We start from the raw sequence: 18,949 nt of genomic DNA on the forward strand, positions 1-18,949 counted from the left end.
AGTTCACCTAGTTTGTTTTTTGGGTGTTTTGAATTTTAAGAACATTTCTTTTCTTATAGCAACTAACATGGCGATTTTAAAGTAATAACTAACGATAGTGATATGGTAGTGAAGCCGGTTTGCTCTTCATTGCAAAGATAACTTGGCACAGATATTTTGGAATAAATTGGGCAATAAAGAGGAGACATTCAAATACTTGAAATTTTGACTCAATCCTATTTCTGAGAATACTTTTAGGAAAGTATGAAAAATATAATGTTATATGCATGAAAGTATTTTTGGCAATTGCTTGCTTGCCAAGGAAAGGGAATGTATAGCGTCTTTGGTTCATTCTAAATCACACACACACACACACACACACACACACACACACACACACACCCTATATTCACTCATATTATGTAGGCTTGAATTGATGCCATCATGCTGTTTGTTGTTGTTTTAAATACCTGTTATAAGTTAATGTGTACCAGTCATGTATTTAGTTTGTAATTTCTTGCTCCATAATTTATTTTCCTAAATCTTGCTGACATCAACCAATCACTCCTAAATACATTTTGAAAAACATTCCATAGCCCCTTGGAGAAAAGCAAGGGTGTACGGCTCAGAGCAAATACAACGCTCTATTTGAGAAAAAAATGACCATGTTGTGAAACTGGGATGTGTCCTAAGCTGCAAAAATGTATCTGAATCCTGTATATTTAGCTTTATTCTCAAAGGGCAAAGTTTATCTGAGCTGCTGTTTTCTTCCTTATATTGTATATGATAGTGCCAATAGTAGTCTTAAGATTTTTCCTAACTGGGTTAACCTATTAGTCTGAGACTTCTGAATTGAATGCATTCATTCAACTGAGCAATAATCACTCTGCAAGCCTGTGGAATTTTGACTGATTTTTGTTTGTTGTAGGGTGATGCTCAAAAAGGAGAAACTGGAGAAAGAGGTCCTGGGGTATGTACACAACTGGAATGCCTTCCTGTGGAAGTGATCTCGGGATGCTAACCTTCTGGGATTGACCATTTTGATCCCCTCAGGAGGGGACTTTCACCTACCTGTGCTCTGATGACTCAGGCAGGCAATCAGACATATATGACCTTGGGAAATGGAAATGTGAGGAGAACATACTTTGATGGAACCAGGGGTTTTCAATCCTATGACAGTCCCTGAAGCTTAACTGGACAATTGTGAAAGGCTCAAATGACAAAAGCATTTTGATTTATTTCTTGTGTCCTTTTTCATGATGAAGAATAAGTTGAGTTTCAATGTTATAATAATTACATGGTCTAAACTATGCTGTTGTCAATACAATCTACAAACAAAATAACATTTATCATTTTAGTTGATTTCTTATCTCCCAAATTAAAAGATAACAAAGATTGCTTGACAAATAATATAGTGCATGTCTTATTTTTCATTTTCCTGAGCATTTTGGTAAGGGTAGCAAATAGCAGAGAAAGTGAAAAAAAGGAGGCCTTGTTGTGTGGTGCCTCTCTGCTTGTCCCCTTGGGTATAAGCCCTGGACTCAGACCAAGAGATTTAAGTACTGTTCTCTTGGTATTTTTAATTAACTTTGTGAAAGAATCTGATAGAAACTCTGACAGTCTCATTAAGCAAGCATTCATTCAGAAATTTGTGTTATTTTACTCAGGAAACATTTCTTAGGATTCTTATAGATAGATGCAGACTAGTAATAAAAATAAAAGTATATTTTTTAAAAGCTTATTGTGTCTTAGGAGAGATAAGATATTCCAAATAGCTACAGTTTGAAACAGAATATCAAAATATTGTTAAAAGGTCATGAACAGGTACTGAGAGGAAACTGGAGTCATCCAGGTATATTTTACAGAATGATTCCTGAAGATACAAGGCTGCGACAGGCGAAGATAGGACAAGTTGGGGAAAAGACAGGCAGATGGAGAGAAAGCCATGAACACCAATCTGAGGGAGGATACTGATGGGGAATGGTGAGATGGGTTACTTGTCAGACTCAGTGTGAAGGGTGGATTGGACAAAATGCCCAATCCTGCTGCAAGGTCTGGGGTCTACTAGGTGATGAGAAGCCCCTGAAATTTTAATGAGGTACAATGACCCAAAAGCTGTGTAATGGGGTGATTAATCTAATGAGACTCTAAAAAGGAGAAGGAGAAGCACTTAGAAGAAGGTCTGCTACTGTAGTGGACATTTGGCTCAATCTGCTCTGGCCAGTATGAAAACCACCAATCAAATGTGGCTATCGAGCCCTTGACACATGGCTACTCTGAATTGAGGTGTGCTGTAGGAGTAAAATATACATTGCATTTTAGAGCCTTAGTTCAAAAAATTATCTCATTGGTAATTTAATTTAATATTAAAATGACAGTACTTTAAACCTGTTGGTATAAACAAAATATAATATTAATTCCACCTCCTTATTTTTACATTTAAAATGTGACTATTAGGACATTTAATATTATATATGTAGTTCACATTTTTGGCTTGCATTACATTAAACAATATCAGGTTACAGCAAGGACAAAATAGAAAAGAAGAATATTGTGAGAATCCATGAAGTCGTGGAAATGACCACATGTGTTGACTAACTCTAACTCAAATATTCAACAAATATTTATTGAGTACTTGCTATATGCCAGGCACTCTGTTAAGTGCTGGGGATTCAGGCGTGAGTAAGACAGTCCCTGTCTTAGCAAGTGTTTCAGTGAGGTAAACAAGAAATACCCATAAAAATAGATAATTTCAGCCAGAGAAGTACTATGAAAATATAAAACAAGGTAAGGAAAGTAGTCTAAGAAGAAGGAGCAGAGACAAAGGCCCAGAGATAGGAACATGCTTGGTAGACTCAAGAAATGGAAAGAACCCCAGAACATGTTAACGAGTGATGGGCGACAAGGCCTCAGAGATAGGCAGGGGCTAATCATATAGGACCTTGCAGGCCAGGATCAGAAGAGTGGGTTTAAAGTACAGCAGGAAGCGGTTACAGAATTTTGAACAGGTTGGATTAAAGGGATATAATGGTAAAACAAGGAGAGAAAAAACAAATGATTATAAAATTTTGATTCTGTGTGATTTGAAATGTGATGGTATCATTACTAGAAATAGGAAAATGAGAAAATTTGCAGTTTGGGTGCCATTTTGGATATTATAAATTTGACTATATAAAAACTAGCAATTAAGATGCCCTGAATAAAAGAAGTTAAAAAGAAGAGCTAATATAACAACCAAACAGTAAATTGACCATGATTTTCAGAAAGAAAACAGGAGGAGAAAGAAAGAGAGAAAGAAAGAAAGACAAGACTACTTAAAAGCAATATTTCTTTATTTTGTAAGGCTATATGGCTCCTTCCAAAATATAATCTTAATTCTTTTAATATAAAGTGATGACAGAATTATAAATATGGATATGTGTTATAATGGGTGGAGAGTGCCCTAAGGTTCCTGAGATTAGAAGAACAGGCTTTTTTAGCATGAATGGTTTTAATAGGAATTCCATTATAGGTGGTTATCTATAATATGACCTTTAATTTTAAGCACACTCCTAAAAATTAAACAACATGAACAAATAAATATTTCTAAACTGGATTAAATTGTAGTTTCATCATGTCTTCCACTAATTCTACTTTTATGTTCTATTCCTCAGGGACCACTCATTTGGAAAGAAGGTTTATTTCCTTAATGAAGTTTCCTTTTGTTAAAAAGTCATAACAGGACAAAATGTTGTAGTCTGACTCACATGTAACAGCAATAATAGCTTGTTTACGCCATTGGTTTCTCCAGCTTGATTTAAATATGCCATATAATTTTGTTTCTGTGCTTGAAAAATATAGTTGTATGAAAGAGGTGTGAAATCCAATTTGGAAAAGATTAATTTTGCTTAGAGTGGATAGCTTCCTGGTTCATTTAATATTCAATACTGCATCACTTAAAGGGCTTATGGGTAGAGTCACAGTGGAGAAGGCTGTATGGGATTTCCAGGACTGACTCAGAAGACAGCAGAGGTGCTGGCCCCGTGTCCAGCTTGATATAAAAGACAATAACTTAAAAGGCCACTGTCTCATCATGTTGATAGAGGAACCATTCATTTTCTCAATGTTATATATTTGAAACTAAATTTGAAAGGAGGGCCATAATAGATACAGATATTTACCTATATTCCAAAGGCCATTATCTCAGCTCATTTTCAAAGACAATTTCTCTAATGGCCTCTGAGAGACATTCTCAGCTGCCATAGTTCACAGTTTAAAAGTAAATATAACAATTTTGAAAGAACTGTTATGGGTCATCACTTTTACAATGACTTTCAGTATAGCTTCTCTCCTTCAGTTTGACGCCAAAGGGTAAGAGATTAGGGTTGGAAAAAAATGTTTGAAATAGAATAGAAATAGTAGGGAAACATAGGTTCTTTCCTTCTCAATAAATGCGTGCTTCCCAAGCATAAAGTAAAATAGTTCACATGTGTATTATCTTATTTTCTAAGACTGCATAGATATGTATAGGTATGTTTTTATTATACCTTATATATGAAAAACATCTAACTCTTCCTCTAATTCTGCTTTATAATGGTTTACTTTTTTATTTATTTTTTAACTAGGGAATTCCTGGATACAAGGGTGACAAGGTAAGAATTGTCTATGGGTTCCATTTGACCTCCCCACTTCCCACAGAGTCTGCAGGGTGAAAAGACTGCTCCTCTTCTAGATCGTATTTTGAGTAACCGATACCCCAGAAATTCCTGCAAAATGGCCCAAACCTGCTTGGAGGGCACACATAAACATTACATAAAATCATTCCTGTATTCTATTTTCTTCCCAAGCCTGAGAGGGAAACAAGTGGTGGCTGTTTCTAGGGTCAGGAGGAATCAAGATATGTACTTAGTATCTATAAGTCCTTGAACAACTCAAGATCTCTGGTAATACAGTCCTGTCTAATTTGCAGGGTGGTTGGAGAATAAATGGAATAATGGGTGTGATAATGTATTGTAAAGTGCTTGCAAGACTATAAATGTAAGGTTCAATTATGAAGAGGCAAGGAAAAATCTTAACATAGGAAAGTTGAAATTTTTTATAATTATAAAATTATAAATTTATCCTATATACAGCTGAGTAAAATATGAATTCCCCCATCTTGACTGAAACAATGAGGTAGTTATCAACACCAGAAAGCTCTACACATGCACGTGCACGTGCACACACACCCACATATATTTAAAGATTCATATAACCTTCTGGAGAGTTTTAGATTCACTGAAAGAGTTCTCACTTGGAAAATACAGTTTTTCAGAGAAAAGTGACCCTGAACCTTCGACATTCAAACCAGAATTTCACTAGGAGAAGTAGCATCAGAAATCCAAGGCTAGGAACAGAGCTAATCTGTTTATAGTTTTCTGAAGTACTTGCTCCCTAGAACTATATAATTGTGACCATTCCACAGGGACTAATGATCCTACCAAAAAAAGAAAATGCCTTTCTGAGGCAAATTACATGAATACAATATTTTCATTGATGGGAATCTGCCCCCAAAACAAATGCTGTTCCTCAGGACCCTAGAGCTAACAAATTTGTCTGGACAAATGGAATGTGAATTCTAGCCAAAAGGATTTTTGAATGTATTTTTGGTACTTTTCTGTTTTATATTTTAGTGGTTGACTCATTTTGTTTCCATCTAACATTACTAAATTAATTGCTTTCTAATTGGGTCTTTGAGAATGATTTTCTATTTACATTCAGAAGTTAATGTTCAACTTGTTCTGAGTGAAGACTCAATTTTCCCTGAGTTAGTCATGTTCAGCAAGAGGAAGGAGAATTTGTGGTCCATTTGTGTGCCATGTGTCAAAATGCATTCTACTGTCATAGAAAACTAATTAAAACAAATTAAAAAATAAAATAAAAAAACAAAAGTTGAAAAAAAATGATGTAGAGAGAAAGCAGATTGCTTTTTAACAGATAGCTGACTCAAAGAATTACACCGTTTTCTTTTATGCTCCTGATGTCAGTGAAACTCCAGGTTGACCTTGGGTAGAAATGCCAGGTCAATGGAAATAACTTATATCCCATGATAAGGTGCCCTGTTTGGCTATGGTGACTGATACATGAATCTGGAAGTCTTACGGACTCAAGTCTGTGATTATAGGCAAAGAATTTAATCTTTCTGAGTTTCATATTCCTTATATATGATTGGATATATGAATATATGTGGATATATACATATATCTTATATATGTACATTATGTACTGTGCAAGGTGATATACTTATGGAGATAGCAATCATGTAAAGGCTTTGGCACACACTTCGCATCCATAATTGGTGATTACAATTGTTATTTCCTTCCTTAGGGGAGTGCTATTCTACATGTGGTCTTCAGGCTGGCTGCCAGTCTTGTTACTGTTTGCTGGTAGCAATGAGAAAAAGCTTAAACCAGAATATAAGTTTACTGTATTACTATCAACACTGTTAAATTCAGCTAACAGTTATTTCCCATGACACAACTTCCTTGATGAAGGAAGCAATGCATTGAATTACATTCTGGTGCAATTTCCTTATGTTAATAGTGACACACCAAGTAGCATGTCGTAGAACAGCACATAGATAACAAAATTGCAGCAGAAGCAGAAATTAATATTGAAGGCACTGGGTTAGGAGATATAGGCTAGCATGTATGTGTAAGTAAAACTTTTAATCTCTCCAATTGTTCCTTTTTCTTAAAAATAAGAATTTATTTGAGACTCAGAGTAAATATATATGAAAGCATTTGAAAATGCTAACATTTTATAAGTAAGAGATTATTTATTATGATTATGAAAGTTTAGTCATTTTTCTAATTGGATGTGACTTTTTACTTTTAACTCCTAGAAGTCTTCAAAGTCTGATATGATGAGTTAGTATTCAGAGATCCTAATTCTCATCTGGGCAAACCACTTAACCTTTTTTAAAATAAATATTTACTTTTATTTTAAAATAATTTTGATTGACAAACATTTTATAGTTTGTAAAATACAATATGTTGTTTTGAAATATGTATGCATTGTGAAATGGTTAGATTGAACTAATGAACTTATGTGTTACCTAACATAGTTACCATTTGTGTGTGTGTGTGTGTGTGTGTGTGTGTGTGTAATGAGAACACTTAAAAATGCGCTCTTCTAATGCTTTTCAAGAACACAAGATGCTGTTACTAATTACAGTCACCATGTTGTTCAATGGGTCTTTTGTACTTATTGCTCCTCTCTAATTGAAATTTTATATCCTTTGAGCAATTTCTCCCAAACTCCAACCTGTTACCCCTGGTAACCACCATTCTACTCTCTGCCTCCGTGAGTTCAACCTTTTTAGGTTCCCCATAGAAGTGAAATCATGAAGCAGTTTTCTTTCTGTGTGGCTTATTTCATTTAACTTATGTCCCCTAGTTTCATCCATATTATCATGAATGATAGGATTTCCATTTTGCAGGCTAAGTAGTGTTCCATTAAGTATATAGACCACATTTTCCGAATCTTTTTGAATTGCAATTTTTCAGTCTGTAAAACTGGATTAATAATATCTATATCAGACAGGTAATGTCATAAATGTCTGTTAAAACCATTAATAATTTCTAAAGCATAATTTCAATGTTAGTTTTTTTAATCAACATTCTAGAGAAGAGAGTAGAGTAGAGCATAATAGTGGAAAATATGTAGCATGCTCACTGCTATGCCCCTGTCTCTCAGCTGACCTTGCTCACTTATCATGGTACCCCTCTAATACATGGTGGATGATCAGTTACTTTCCTTTTAATTTCATTCCTCTAACAATATGTCACAACTCATTAGGTGGCATCACTGGTTTGATCCTGTCAAGTTAAGGACAACTGATGGAGAAAGGTTTTCAGAGTTCAACGCCCATGCAAATCTCAGTATTGAGGATAAAATTGTAGAGAATTTTCGTGGAGCGCTCATGTCATAAGATTTTGCTGGGAATCTTAAGAAAAATCCTACTCTTGACTGTCTGTAAATGTCCTCTTATTCACTTTATGCATTTATTTTTAGGGTGAACCTGGAGAATGTGGTAAACCAGGAATAAAAGGTGACAAAGTAAGGAGGATGTTTTATAAATATTAACAGCTGTGATACCTTTTGGTCTGTTTTCTTAAGAGGAAATTCCTGGGGTGAATTATGTGGCTCTAAAAGAGATGGAGAATCAATGGATCAATTTTCACATATGTGGATCATGAAGTAGCAAACAAAAGGAGGCCTAACCTAGGGAATGAAGGCCCAATGCCTTTCTTATAGGGCATTAAGACTTTGTTCTGCAATACCTTAACATTTGAGGTCAGATCTACACAAAGTCATGGTGGGAAGAATGAGATAACCAGTAAAGTCAATTCAAACTCCAACACTGCATTTTAATCTATTTTCTCTCTAGATGTAAACACTGAGATCAGACACTTTCCAAAGAGTGAAGAACTCTGTTAAATTAGAGAAATACTTAAAAACAGTTTGGAAGAACTAAGCATGGATAGTGGCTTGAAATTTTGAATTTATTTTAGCTAAAATAAAAACACCGATGAAGAATTTAAACTAGAGACAGTATTCAGTATGTTAAAAAGTTTCTTAATAGAACAAGAATATAGAAAATATTTAAAAACATAACGATAAAAGATCCAAGAAAGTACAGAGTAAAACTAAATAGCTTTCATTATCGCTAAGAACTATTAACAATAGGTCCCCAAGATACTAACTTTTAAAATATCTTTAATTATGGGAGGAAGATAAGGAGAAAAAGTAAAGCAGAAAGTTAAAAGAAGAGGATAGAGTAATGACACCGGTCCATGGAATTAAACACTTGAAATAGCTTGAGACTCTCTGGAAGCTTTTAAACTACTATAGAGTTAAAGGTCAGGTGGATCTGCAAAGTGTAGGCTTAGTAATTATCTCTGGGCAAAATGAAAAGTTTAATGATGAAGAGGTTCTTCCTAGAGGACAACTGAAAAATGTGAGATGAACATGGGGTCATGGAAATACAGAAGAAAGGACACTCAGGACAAAAACCAAAGTCAAACATTACCTGGAAAAACATGAACTAAAAATGGTGGACAAATAATTAATATATTTTCATTGAGTAAGATGCCAGATATTATGTATTTCATTGTTTTCTGTACCAAAAAGAAAGAAAATACTGCCAATCTGATGTGATTGTATAAATATATGATGTGATTGACTAAGAATCTCCAATGTTAGAGACACAAAAATATGAAAAAAATGTGTCTTATGTTCAATGAAATAGGGTCCTTGATACAAAGAGTTCACACAAATTTATAAGAAAATTTATAAGAAAAATATATGAAGAGCATGAAGAGATACAGAAGAGAAATGAGAAAAATGTCCAAGCATAGTAGCTTTCAGATAAATGAAATTAAGACATTAAAATATTATTTCACAAATCAGATTAGCAAACACTGAACTAGTATATGATATTCAGTCTTCATGGATATTCTATAAGATAAAGATGTGCTTTCTATATTCAGGTGATAGGAATGGACAACAAACTTCACAGAGGAAGTTTCTTTCTATATGTGGTAGGAGAGGCAAGGGAGAGTGATGCAGAACCCTAAATGTGTTTCTAGTCTCTGCCTCAGTTTATCTTCTTCTAGGAAACTATTCTTAGGAATGAATCAGAAGTCGGACAAAAATTTGTACACAGAGATGGTTGTTATACTACTACTTAAAATAGCAATCATAAATACTTCAATGTCAAAATGAGGCAGATGAGTAAGTAAATTGATAGTTCTCTATTCATAACAAATGGGAATCTGGGAAAGGAGAAATTAGATATTATTCGTATAATATCTAAAATAACAGTATTTTGCTAAGTTCCATGTCTTGAAGAGGGACAAAAGAGCAATCTAGATACAATGATAACTCACTAAATTGTTAACTAGTGACATTCCTTATTGGAAGGAAACTATCCTACCAAGCATGCTGCTTTCTAAAGGATTTTGTGAAGTAATTGCTTTACTCTGATCAAAATGTCAATGTGTAGGCTAAAAACTGACATGTACAATTGGATTTTCATGGAATTTGTTTATTAAGACAAAGTCTGACCTGAGGTCTCTTGTTAAATAATCATTTCAACTTGTTGGCTTTGGTGTTTGGATAACCAGGGAAGACTGGCTGTTGCCACATGACATTCCCTTTCCTCCCACCTAAAATAACTGCCCTTAGGAGATAGATATTTATAGATACTTACGATTAATTTTATTACACAGGGATCTCCAGGGCCATCTGGACCAAAAGGACCAAAAGGACTTCAGGTAAGGTTACTAAAACCAGATCTAGGTTTGGATTAGAATCACCTGGGAAACTTTTTTTTAAAAATCCCTTTACCCACTTGTACCCTCTTCCAATTAAATCAGAATGTCTGCAGATTGGAACCAGATATCAATATTTTTAAAGATCCCTAGATGATTCCAATTTTTCAGCAAAGTTTGAAAACAACTTTCCTAATGTTTTGATTAGCTAACTCAGGCTCCCTAAAGACAGGTACTGGCCAGCAAATCTACTTACTGAGCACCTTAAGGAGATGAAAATAATTCAGAGTATTTTTGCATTGCTGCTATAATTGGAAGAGTTGTGCTTTTCTCTAAATTATAATATTTGTATTTTTCCATTACTATAAGTACTTAGTCCTCTATAACATGGAATGATCATTTAAGGAATTTGTTTAATTTAGACAAATTACATGGATTTCAGAAAATAATCTGAATTTGTTTTTCCAGCCTAGGGACTTGTCTCTTCTAAAGTTACACTTTAGAAAAGTTAAACTTTTCAGAAAGTTTTCTGAAAGTTGTTCTTTTACCAAAGATTTCCTACATAGAATCTAGTTAGCCAACAACTTCTTTGCTTTGGCCTGAAATCGTCAGAGCAAGCCAGTATTTCTGGTTATTGGAAATGATTAATTTCAATTATATGGCTTAGGTACTAAAAAAAAATTGCTTAATAGGAAAGAAAATTTTTTTTTTCAAAGTCTGGCATTGGAATAAGTTTAGAAACACAGGTTTAGGTAACAAATACCTCATTAATAAGATGCTGAGAGCAGCATATGTGCTATTTTAGAAGCTGTTCATTCAACTCAGAATTTTACGTCATTCAGTTTCTTGACTGAATCTGATGCCAATGTAACTCTGAGCTATATGGTCTGACTTCTAACTCCAGGATATCTAGGAACCTTAAAGAAAGGCTCATTCTTGGTTAGCCTTTTGTATACAGAACTAATTCTTTGTTTTCATCTTGGAGCAGGGCATTGGTGGACCTCCAGGAGATCCAGGCCCAAAGGGATTTCAGGGCAATAAGGTAATCTTACCCTGTGATTAGAGACAGGCAGAGTGCCTTCCACCCCATGGCTTTATGGTAATGCATGTTTTTATTAGACTGACATCAATGGACTCTTTGAGGAAGCATCTTTGGAAATACTTAATAACCTGCAGGTGTACACACAGAATCAATCAAGTAAATGCAGGAAGCCAGTGGCATAGCTTTATCATTTATTAGTCTATTACTCAAGGGGGACATTGTTAAACATAAACCATTATCTAGATTCTTCACCGTATTGTTTTCCTACTCCTGTCCTTTAGTCATTTTATGGCTCACTAGAAACTAAAAAACACTACAAAATAACACAATTCAAATATTCTCTTGTCCACATACAATGCCATCTTAGTATACAGTTTATTAAGGAATGGAGCTTATAACTGTTATACCAACAGAGATTAAGCAACCACAACTATCAGTACCCTGCTTGTAATGTCACCCATTGATCATAAGGCAAGACAGACAGGGAGGGGTTTAGTGAGAACTAAATACAAAGTGAGGATGCCAAGAGGGGTCTATAAAAGACCTGTTATAAGATTCCCTTTCCCAAAAGAGTGACTTTGATTTGTTAAAAACAATCCTTTTGGTTTCTTTTTAACTGTTCTCAATGCTTAGTACATTTCACAGATGTAGTAAATATTCCAATAAATGGTATTGGCTTCGTGACTGAAGTTGTGTGGAATTTGTAGCGATTGTTAGCTACAGAAGCTGCTCTCCCAACTGACCCTAGAAAAAGCTAATCTTTTAAGGGTGCAATATTGGATTTAAGTTGTAGGAGCAGTTGGGCAATTTAAGTGTTAACTTTTCAGAGAGAAGAAAGGGAGTGACAAGTATAGTATTTTAATGAGATAATGACAGTTTGAGATTTCCCAGGCCACTTTTAATTGGCAAATTAAAATAGAATGGGCTTCTCAGAGGGAGCAGGCTCAAGCTTCATCTGGGGAGATTGTCTTTTCCAGTGCTTGCCCCTGATTAATTTTCTCTGGGGGAAAGAAATGCCTTGTTGAATACTGAGTAGAAGTTCTCATGAAATTGCTTTGACTATAGGTGAAATCCCACAACAAGCAAAAGATCTATATTTTGATAGCACGTGCATGTTTCTAGAATTCATTGGTTACCTAAGATGATAATGTTCATGTTTGTGAAATAGAGGCTTAAAATCCGGGATCAGAGCAGGAGATTGTAACAGCGATAGAATTATAGAATGTTTGAGCCATAAATGATTTTAGAGATCATACCAGCCCAATACTTTTATTTTGGAAATAAGAAATAAAGCCTGGAGATCAAAGGCTTGCCTTAGAAGCACAGGCCACTCCATCAGCTCCTGAGGGCTCTGGGAGGTGCTGGGCTGGGAGCAGTGTGTGTGTGTGGTAATGGTGACTGTGCAACAGTGGTGATGAGGACAGGTCCACAGAAAGCTGGCATCATGTGATTATATCTCTTTGTGTTTAGTTGACTTACTTACTACTTAGGTGGTTTTTTAAAAATATTTTTTTAGTTGTAGATGGGTACAATATTTTCATTTTATTTATTTATTTTTATGTGGTGCTGGGGATTGAACCCAGTGTCTTATGCATGTGAGGCAAGTGCTCTACCACTGAGCTACAACCCCAGCCCCAGTTTTTTTTTTAAGAACAATTTATCTGAATAAAATTTGGTTTTTAATTCAGACAATGCATTAGTTCTTAATAAATAATGAGTCAAGTGGGTTTTTCAGGGAAGGAGGAGTGGCTATGATTTTTCTGACATAATAGCACTTTGTGTTTGAGTTTTATAGCATAGGCATAAAAGAAGTAATTTTTTCCAAAAGTATTGGAAGAGTTCGTCTGTTTCCTAAGGGCATCTCTTTAAATTGAAATTTTAATTGTAATAAAATATACGTGACATAAAATTAACACTCAGGTTTGAATCACAAAGTTCACTGCCAAGTGAACACAGAAGATCATTGCCAATTGAAAAGGTGTCATTTCTAGGCAATGTCGGGAGTTGTTAGGAGGCTGGAAGGAGGGCATGTGAGCTTCCCTGTCTCCCTCTAGTGCTATTTCTGGTTTAAGGTCACAAGTGTAGATAGAGGTCTCTCAACTCTTCCTTTCTTAGAATATTACTGCTTTCTATATGATTTCTACTACACTTTGGATCCATTAGCTAGAGATCCATGTCACGTTGATCATTAGTGGACCCTTATTTTGCATTTCATACATTTATTAGTGTGTTGTCTTAAAAGTCAGCTTTCAGGGAATGATTTCATCTTGCATCCCAGAAAGTACTTCTACATTTTGAAGGCATAATAAACAAATCCGTTCCTTGGCCTGTAAACAATGTTGTATTAGATAGTGGCTTCTTTATTTTCACCCATTATCATTTTATTAGAAAATGTTTTCAAGAAACTGATATTGTAATTTATGTAAATAATCTCTAAAATCCAGTAATTGTGCATTTTAAAAATATATTTATTTTTTAGTTATAGGTGGACCCAGTATATTTATTTTATTTTTATGTGGTACCAAGAATTGAACCCAGGGTCTCACACATTCGAGGTGAGCGCTTTCTCTTGGAGCCACAATCCCAGCCCATAATTATGCATTTTCTAATGAGCATAGGGAGGATTATTTATTTTGTAATTTCTGTAATACTTGTTGATATCTTACAAATTAGGCTACCAAGGCACAAGGAGTTTAAGGAAAGGGTCCAAGTCTATGAAATTAGTAAGGGACAGAATCAGAATTCAAACCCAGAAGTATGTTCTTAACTACCCTGTGCTATTTATCCCTTTACAAAAAATGGCTGAATTTCCTGAATATTTGTTCTGAGATAAATGCTTTACTTTTGAACAGTATGGAAGTTGCATATTTTCTCTTCTAGTATATTCTGGCTGAGCACAACACTCTGTTGAAAGGTGCATTTCTACTTGACTATATTGTTCATCTGAAAGTAACAGGAAAAGAAGGAAGGGGATCACTTGGGGAAAAGAAAACAGCAATTCTAATTTTGCATTTTCAAATACTGTATTTCTTATGAGACCTTAAAATAGAAACCTTAGGCTTGTAACATTTGCAGATTCTGTGAGTTTCTAGATGGTATATGCCCATATTTTTGAATTTATGAATGGTCTCTCATCAACTACAGTCACTTTCTGTTGCTCTGGGAGTAGAATGTTCTTCATCAAAGGGTTTTTCAGAAAAGGTGGCCAAAGGACAAAAGGAAAAAACAACATGGGTTAAATCAAGGGAATATATGCTTCTGGCCATTTTACAAATCATTTCTGTCATTAATACTTTCCACATGTAAAGTAGCTCCTATTCTGCACTGAATGCCCTTGTTGCCTTAGCAACAAAACATAGATGTTTCTCAGAATGACACATTGGCTCAGAGGCCACCTCAACTTCTTTCGCACATAAGGCTCACGTGGAGGTATTCATGAGAAGAATATCCCAGTAGTCTGTATGTGAAATAAATTGGAATTATAATCACATCGGTGGTCAAGAAGCTTTATACCTAGGACCAAACTGAAATGTAACTCAGGAGACAGCGCTCTCTGGGCTCTGAGGAAAGACTGGAGTCCCTGTGAACCCAAGACTACCAACTTCCATGGGGCTGCAGTGGCAGCCCAGGATGCAATCACATCTGGCTGCCAAAGGAGCTCTCATAAATAGAAAAAAAAATGTCTCACTGCGTAGACCTTTCAAATCACAGAGAACAAGTTACCAAAATTAATTGTGAACAAATAAACCCAGTGGAACATTGGGTGGGTCCAACCCAAATTAGGTCATTTTTGCCATTTCTTGATGTCTTTCTGAGGTTATTTCTGAAGCATACTTTCTTCACAAGCCTCATGCAAATCTGCTCTTTCCAAGATAGCCTTTGTGTTCCTGGGAGCTAGGGATGGACTGTGGCATGGATAGAAGCAGCTGTGACACTCAGAGGTATCCTAGCGTTAAAGCTGTAGAATTAGGGCCAAAAGAGCATAAGGAGATATCCCTGAAGTCTTTTCCCAAGATGAAGTACCTTATGTAAATCCTCAAATAGTTAAAAATACTGTGATATTGTATTATTTATCAATTGATCTTTATAGATAAATTGCCTTCTTCTTCCCCTTCCATTGTGCTATTTTAGAATGTTCATATTTCCTGTAAGTTTTTTTTCCTGTTTTCTTCTTCTGCCTTCAAGACTTGAAGTCCTCTTACATATGAAATTGGGTCTTGCTTTATGTTCAATTTAGCTTCTTCAATGTTAAGAAAACCCATAGAGAAATTGGAATATGGCGGTGGAATCAGAGGGAGGGAGGTAGCACTCAGGGATGTTGACCATTTTCCCATCCTATTTGGGTAATACAGAGTAAGTGAAGCGCTGATGTGACCCATTAAAAGCTTTTCATGCATTAATAACATAATAATTATTAATAATAACATAATAATATTAATAACACATAATAACCTAATGTGTTATTTCTACTTGTACTTTCTTCTAAAAGTGTCATAAAGACTTGGGATTTTTTTTTTGTTTTGCCTATATAATTAGTCACTTTTTCATAGTTACTATTTTCACTAGAGCAGAAGAATCACTACTGAAGATTTGGTTGTTTTAAAGACACATTTCTGTTTTGATAATTACTTAAAAACTTAAGTTGGTCCAAAGTTTAGCTTAGTAGCTTTAGTAGGTTAACCTATTAAATATCACTAATATTTCCAAATTGTGGTTTGGAAATAGCTCAACACCACAAATTCGAATACCTATACAGAATTTTAAACTTTCTCCTCAAACAGGCATCTTGTATAGATTTATTTCAGCTCTCATATAACTCAAATACCTAACAATCTCCTAATATCATGATGTTGCTTTCAACCAGTTAAAAAATCAGGATTTGTTACAGGATATTTAATTCCTCATAATGTGAGGTGGAGTAAATAAGGTGAAACATATGTAGTACCTGTAGTTTCTAGTAAAGAATAATTAATCAAACAGAAAGATCTTGAGTTCACAACTCTGAGCAGAATTGACTACCTGCAAACCATTTTTAAAAACAGGGTTGGGGCTGGGGATGTGGCTCAAGCGGTAGCGCGCTCGCCTGGCATGCGTGCAGCCCGGGTTCGATCCTCAGCGCCACATACAAACAATGATGTTGTATCTGCTGATAACTAAAAAATAAATATATTTTTAAAAAATTCTCTCTCTCTCTCCCTCTATCACTCTCTCTTTAAAAAAAAAAACAGGGTCCTTGAACGTGTCAGCTTTTCTAGTTATCAAAACAATAAGGCTTTCTGGTCCTTCTGACAGGCTAACAACTTTGAACAGAGTTGTGACTGTTCAATCTACAGGAAGAATCCTTTTATAACTGTAATTATAAGTATCCATTAAAGGAAGATCATAGCCAAATTACGTGAATGTTTTTCCTTCAGAGATGTCAAAGTCTAAATGCTATTTCTGTACTGGGCCTAATTAAAAGGAAAGAGTCATTAGTAATCTAGCAATTCTTATTGTGGAGAGTGCTGTGACCTGTACACACATCTGCCCACCAGGACTCTAAATGAGCTTATTAACTCATTTGACATGAGACAACTGATACAGTGACAACGAGAAGTGGCTGCCAGAACATGTGGAATGTCAGCCAGTAGCTTCAAGGTAGATGATTTCCATGCAAATCTCTGATACATATGGTCCTTAGCAGCTGGGCTATGATGTGTGTGTGTGTGTGTGTGTGTGTGTGTGTGTGTGTGTGTGAGAGAGAGAGAGAGAGAGAGAGAGAGAGAGAGAGAGAAGGTAGACATATGTACCTGAAATGCAAGTGAGTACGTTTGTATAGATCATGTTTCATCTTGGCTCATATTTTTCCTTTTAGAGAATCTTTGTCTTCATATGATGGGCCTTCAGTTATAAATAGATTACAACTATCTGGTTTTGTAGTTTTCATCCAATTCCAAAGAAATGAGTTTAGTCTGTAATGAAATTATTTTCGAAATTCTTTAAGAATAGAATGGAAAAGTCTCAAGAGGCAGTTTGTCATTGTTTTAAAGCCAAACTGCTGGGATGGAAACCAGGCCTTGGCTTTATTAACGCTGTGATTTGGGCAAGTTCCTTGACTTTCCTATGACTCCATTTTCTTGTCCATGTGGCAAGTTGATAACAGCACCCAGCTCTTACAGTTGTGAGGATCAGATGAGTTAAAACACAAGATACTCTTTCCTGGGAGTTAGGGATGGACTGTGGCATGGATGGACCATCTGTTAGCGTTAGAGCTGTGGAGTTAGGGCCAAAGAGCATAAGGAGATATCCCTGAAGTCTTTTCCCAAGGTGAAGTACCTTATTTAAATCCTCAAGTAGTTAAAAACACTGTGATATTGTATTATGTATTAATTGATCTTTATAGATAAATTGCCTTCTTCTTCCACCTTCCCTTGTGCTATTTTAGAACATATAACACTGAGCACCTGTCTCATAGTGAGAACCTTGTGTGTGGGTAATTTTTATGAAGCAGTTAATTCGACAATATATATTATTTTACAATAATGTAGACCAAGTTTATTCTGATGTTTTCTGAAAATAGCCTTTTATTACACACACTTCCTCTGAAACGAGAAATTAGGTACAAAAATGGAGCCTGACTTAAGAAGTACTTGATAAATATTATCTTCTTATCCCCTGTTCACATGCTCACTCACTAGCTCGCTCACTCCCTTCCTTCCTTCTTTCTGAAAAGGGACTTTTCTGATTTTTCCTCCAAAGCCTCTGTATGTACCCATGACTTCATGGAGTTTCAGCTGAGGATGGAACCTGGCTGTGCTCAAGCCACTCTGCACTTACAAAAATACTGTCCCTCACTTTCTTCCCTTTGGAATGCATGAGCATCAGGGCCACAAGACTTAGCATACAGTACAGCTGGTGTCATCCATATCTGAGAAATGGTTTGAATATATCTTTATCATAATGTTAAAAAGATCCCAAGGAATGATTAAATTATTCATAATTGTATTATCCAAGAAAAGGTAAATTTCTCTTCTTAAACAACTCAGTATTTCAATAAATTGGATAACCATTTATTGTCTTAGAAAAAAAGAAGATTGCTTTGGTTACAGCTAGTTCCAGGAATGGGGGGGATTGGGTTTTCTTTTGCCTAACTGTTCTTTAACCTTAAGCTATTTTGTGATTTTGTTACTTTTTCAGCTGGAAAAGAGACTAATTTTATCTTAGGTGAGTTTGTAGAAGAAACTGTTTAATAGGCCCTTGATATCATTATGTAATTTATGTACAACTGCTCCTGATTGAAACTTATATGACCCTAAAGAAGCATTTACAGACACAACTTCTCCTGGTTTAGACCAAGTTTTCCTTTTGTTTGTCTTAGACAGCTAGCATGATCCTTACTCCCTAGCTGATGTTCAGTAAATGTTTAACGCATGAGTGGTTGAGTGAGTGACAGTAGTTAGCTTTGCATTGAAAATGCAAAGCAAAGTGAAATTACGTGCATCCTGCCTATAGTCTAGTGGAAAGGCTTTTAACACACTTAGAAATGCAAAAGCTCCAGGCTCTTTAATTTCTATGAAACCGTCTAACAAAGTAGCCACATATAACTACTGGGCAAAGTTGCCAATGTAGTGTGTATACAGAAAAAGAGAAAAAT

At 35.4% G+C, this 18,949-nt stretch overlaps 1 protein-coding gene across 1 annotated transcript in view; it reads left to right on the forward strand.

Annotated features, from left to right (window-relative positions):
- COL28A1 (collagen type XXVIII alpha 1 chain) overlaps positions 1 to 18,949 on the forward strand; it is a 167,454-nt gene that overhangs the window by 14,249 nt on the left and 134,256 nt on the right. Inside the window, exons 7-11 of the mRNA XM_081286546.1 lie at positions 908 to 949; positions 4,584 to 4,610; positions 8,014 to 8,058; positions 10,233 to 10,277; positions 11,263 to 11,316. Coding sequence (XP_081142672.1) covers positions 908 to 949; positions 4,584 to 4,610; positions 8,014 to 8,058; positions 10,233 to 10,277; positions 11,263 to 11,316 — 213 coding nt within the window. The remainder of the gene's footprint in view (positions 1 to 907; positions 950 to 4,583; positions 4,611 to 8,013; positions 8,059 to 10,232; positions 10,278 to 11,262; positions 11,317 to 18,949) is intronic.

The sequence above is a fragment of the Spermophilus citellus genome (genome assembly GCF_964194105.1).
Source record: "Spermophilus citellus genome assembly, chromosome: 3".
Taxonomy (NCBI): domain Eukaryota; kingdom Metazoa; phylum Chordata; class Mammalia; order Rodentia; family Sciuridae; genus Spermophilus; species Spermophilus citellus.